This window comes from Pygoscelis adeliae, unplaced genomic scaffold (assembly GCF_000699105.1).
Source record: "Pygoscelis adeliae isolate BGI_AS28 unplaced genomic scaffold, ASM69910v1 Scaffold113, whole genome shotgun sequence".
Classification (NCBI taxonomy): domain Eukaryota; kingdom Metazoa; phylum Chordata; class Aves; order Sphenisciformes; family Spheniscidae; genus Pygoscelis; species Pygoscelis adeliae.
In genome coordinates, this window is record NW_008825108.1 from 9,453,141 (window position 1) to 9,457,472 (window position 4,332).

At 36.5% G+C, this 4,332-nt stretch overlaps 1 protein-coding gene across 5 annotated transcripts in view; it reads right to left on the minus strand.

Moving 5' to 3' along the window:
• TMEM5 (transmembrane protein 5) overlaps positions 1 to 4,212 on the minus strand; it is a 20,468-nt gene extending 16,256 nt beyond the window's left edge. For 3 of the 5 annotated variants that reach the window (XM_009327584.1, XM_009327585.1, XM_009327586.1), the window contains exons 1-2: positions 4,045 to 4,212; positions 2,907 to 3,009 (exon numbers count right to left, since the gene is read on the minus strand). In XM_009327584.1, coding sequence (XP_009325859.1) covers positions 2,907 to 3,009; positions 4,045 to 4,117 — 176 coding nt within the window. In that variant the 5' untranslated portion in view covers positions 4,118 to 4,212. Of the gene's footprint in view, positions 1 to 671; positions 710 to 2,906; positions 3,010 to 4,044 lie in introns of those variants that run through there. The other 2 variants (XM_009327587.1, XM_009327588.1) reach the window with 2 other exon arrangements.
• Positions 4,213 to 4,332: the final 120 nt, after the last annotated feature.

Genomic DNA, 4,332 nt, shown 5'->3' on the forward strand with positions numbered 1-4,332 from the left:
GGGACAATATCACACCAACCAAGACTCCCTGATTCTCATCCATAAGCTGATTCGTCAACTGGCGAGCCAAGGAGTGATCAGCAAGACTCACACACCCTTTAACACTGCTCTACAACATCCTCCCATATGACAGGAGAGAAGGATGTGAATTGCTTCAGGCCAAGGAAAGTGCTAAACCCTGCTCTCCTACTTCTTGTATGAACGTGGTAACATGTCACTAAAATCCACAGCTATGCAGTTCCTTCTCCACCCATGTTTTTAAATAGATGTCATAGAATCATAGAATCATAGAATCATTAAGGTTGGAAGAGACCTCCAAGATCATCGAGTCCAACCATCAACCCAACACCACCATGCCCACTAAACCGGTAACGTGTCACTAAAATCCACAGCCAACCAACACCCCCACCACCCATGCCGCCAAACAGCATGTCCTGCATTTCATGTAGAAGTTAATACTTTTAGTGTTCTTCAGGCAACTTCTTTGGTAAAAACTTCAAGCCGTCATCAAAACCTATATTAAATATGTGTATTCTCCATCATAAATATAGGAAATGGGCTTAGTCATGCAACTGTGTTCAAGTGGTATTTTGGCATTTTTGTGTCTTTAGATTTGATATTCTTTAAAAATATTCATGAGAGCTCTATGTTTTAACAATCATTAGACTTACCACGAAAAACTGCACAGGAGCACATATTCTCCAAATATGTCACCTCAGCTAGTTCACTCTAGCCTCATCTAGTAATCAAATGGAGATAATTTACCTCAGCCAGGCAATAAAGAAGTCAACAATTCTAGAAAATCTTATAACCAGCGAGCAGCCAAGACCATGTACTAATTCTTCATCACAAAAAAATACAAAATAACATTTCCAATTTGACTAAAAAGTAGAACTTCAGCTATTTCATTTCAGAAACCTAATCATTAAAATAACAGTTATATTTGCATATTTTCTATACTTTGCACAAGTTCCTACTAGCCTGTCAAATTTTAACCTCTGTTGTGTTGGTATCAAGCTTAAACTTTATATTTTTATAGGATCGAGCATCCAAGTTGGTTAAAATAAAGACTCTGTTATCCCTGGTTCCTCTAAACATAACAAGAAGATATTTAAATGCTAGTATAGAAGTCTGTCTTTGAGAGGTGCATACCCTAAGGAACCATGTGAGGTTATTATTCATCTGAAACAGGCACACCAAAGAGAAAATAACCATAATCAGTCAAGTGACAGACTCATTAAGTGCAGCAAATTATTTTCATATTATAAACATGAAAAGCAAGGGCTTGAAAATAATCCTCATGTCCATACCAAGAAGACAAGCTATCTGGTTGAGTGTCATTGATTTCTATAGCTTCCAAGATTTTAATTCCAGAAACAAGAAAGTCTCTTCCCACCGAGATAACACTACAGGCACTGCTCCCTATTCAAAGAAAGTATTGTATCCTTCCTCCAAGTCCGTGAATGGAAAGCTCTATTGCTCTGCCAAGGAGACTACCAAGATGCAGTAGCATCATTCATACTTGATTCCCTAATCTTGCAGGATCAGGTTATATTTGCAGACAAGGAATACAGCTTTTTTTCCTAAAGAGTATGTTATTTCGTCTATTTCCTTAGATGCAAGACAGACTCTTTAATAATTGCTATGTTTAAATTAAGCCTACGTGTCTTTCTAGAAAACATTTTTTGATCACTTACGAATGTGATGTAGGCGTTACTGAAAAGATTCTATGGCCTGCACCATGTACACAGTCAGATACATTGATAAACAATTCAAAGTGATAAAAAACTTTTGTGATCACTTAAAAAACCCCTTTCAGTTCACAATCACATATTTACTTCAAACATTATCTGCAAATTTAAACTAGAACCCCCTGTCTTATTGTGTGAGGAAAAAACACCTTTTTGAAGCAACACATTTTTCAGAAGTTAAATTCACTTAAGTGTGTCATTTATGCTTTTAAAGAAAACTTTTTTAACAGGTGGGTCCTGGTGCAAGTGACTAAATGTTGTAGGAGAGCTACTACTGCAGACTGGCAAACTGGCCAAATAGATGAAAAATCCTTCAGCTTTCACTGTTATTTTTACAGAAAGCCTTAAAAATGGTATTAAATAGGACCTTAGAGAAAAGTTCTATATCATTCACTAAATAATAGAAAACATTTGACAACAGTTTTAAGACATGCACGATCACAGATCAAAATCCATTTTTAAAGCAAACAATGCTTCAAGTGTCATCTTCCTTTACATATGAAATTTTGCTTTGCAAATGAAGTAGTTAACCAGATGCTAGGCCTCACAGATTGTTTTTGTTACAAATAGAAACAAATTATGGTTTTGATACAAACCTATTTATGAATGAACAAGTGAAGTCTGTTTTCCCTGAATACAACAGAAACCAAATAGCAGGAGACATCTTCTTGCCTCACAACCCCCCAGCGTCTTTCAGTCAGCTGTCAGCCCCAAACCCCAGCTCTTAGACTTTTCTCAGGGTTGTATTTCCTCCCCTCCTGAGGTCTCTTGGCTGTCTTCCCTCTCAGCATTTGTAAGTCTTTCCACATTTCTTTCAAATAAACAGATCTTCATAAAACAGCAGATGAAATTGCTCCCTAGTTTTCTATTTTCTAATAGCAACATGTTTGGGCTAGAATTTGCTGGTTTTATCAATTATGTGTTTCCATGAATAAATGTAACCATTCCTTATGATAATTTTGAATGAGCAGTTGTGTGCGTGTTTCTCAGTTATCAAAACATAACAAAATTAAAGCATTTGCAACTGATATTAAAATAACTGCAACTCTGAGATAGACAAAATAATGCACCTGTGCATCCTATCATTTTCTTTAACTTTCCAATGCATCATTTCTTCAAGTTAACACAATTGAATCAACATCGTGCAGCTAGTACCTGAAATATGTTTTTCCTACTTTTTGGCTTCCTTCTCTCCACTGCGCAGTCACATCAGCTGGCTGAAGGTGCCCTCCAAAAATATGTTGCCAAAGGTAAAGACCTACATAAATGAAGATATGATGGAGAATTTGAATGCACGGATATTGCCTAGCCTACGCTCCCAGCAAATAAAGAGAAAGTATTTCTGGGAAATGAAAAAGCATAACAACATAAGAACTTGGGGGGAAAAAAGTCAGAGCTTCCTATATAGTATGGACATTGTTTCCCAAATTCCGTATGACTTGGAATTAGTTAAGATGAATTTTTCACACATTGGGGCATTTAAAAAGATTCTTTCGCTGCCAAAATATCAGTAGATGAAGATATACCACCCTACCACGTATGTCAGCATCTCTTTCCGGTACACCTACCACTTAAAAATGAGCAAATATTAATCAGCATTTTAACGACAGGCATAGTTCTCTTAAGCTTTTGTGAAACACATCAAATTTTTGTGATAGAATGCATCACCATGTAATATACCAATGTGTTCTACAATGCTACATGAAAATTCAACTGGAGCTGGAAATTTTACGTTTTCAAAAAAGCTAAAATATGAACAATGATATGTCTTCAGCAATAGTTGAAGAGCTTGAGAGAGGACCTTGGCCCCCAGTGTATGCAGAGACTTGGTGTCTTCTACAACTGAAGAATTTCTAGGTTCATCAGAGGCAGTAGTACTGCAGTACAGAAAATGCCTTATTTCTCACTGTGCGATGCTTTATTTCACAAAGTGTAAATGTGACAAAAATAAATATTCTGTTATAGCCAACTAAGATGCCTGTCCTTGTGTTGTACTGTAAGCTAGATTGGATTCAAAAAATAACTGTGTCTCTCTGCCATTTGAACGATTTTCTTCAACAGATGTGAAAAACAGCCTTGAAAAGAACCGATACAAAGAAACTGGAGTCTAACTACTCTTACATTGGTATTAACATAATTTTGAGTAACAGCTACCACTTCTTTAATCCTCTTCATGTACAGATATCCATATTATTTAATCATACACATAAATTTCAGTTACTAAAAAAAAGCAGAGAAAAGTGCTATATCAGAAAGGTTAAATGATTAATAGGCATTGATTACATCTGCTTACCAATTGCTGCTTTGCCCCAAATCTGTACTCTAAGACTGGTTTGTTCTAGGTGAGATCTTGCATTTTTTATCATCTTAAGATTAGCTTCGTATCTCTGCTGAGAAGCAACCAGTTCATTTTTCTCGTCCTCTTCCCATGGATTCCACTCTTCATTTCCCAAGGCAACATGATCTAAGAAACCCCAAAGCGTAATTTACATAGAAAGAACAGATTTACAAGTTTAGAAAACTATAGAATTTTCTTGAATTCAGAATTTCGGGCAGCACCTGACAACCTGCCCGCCGCCCC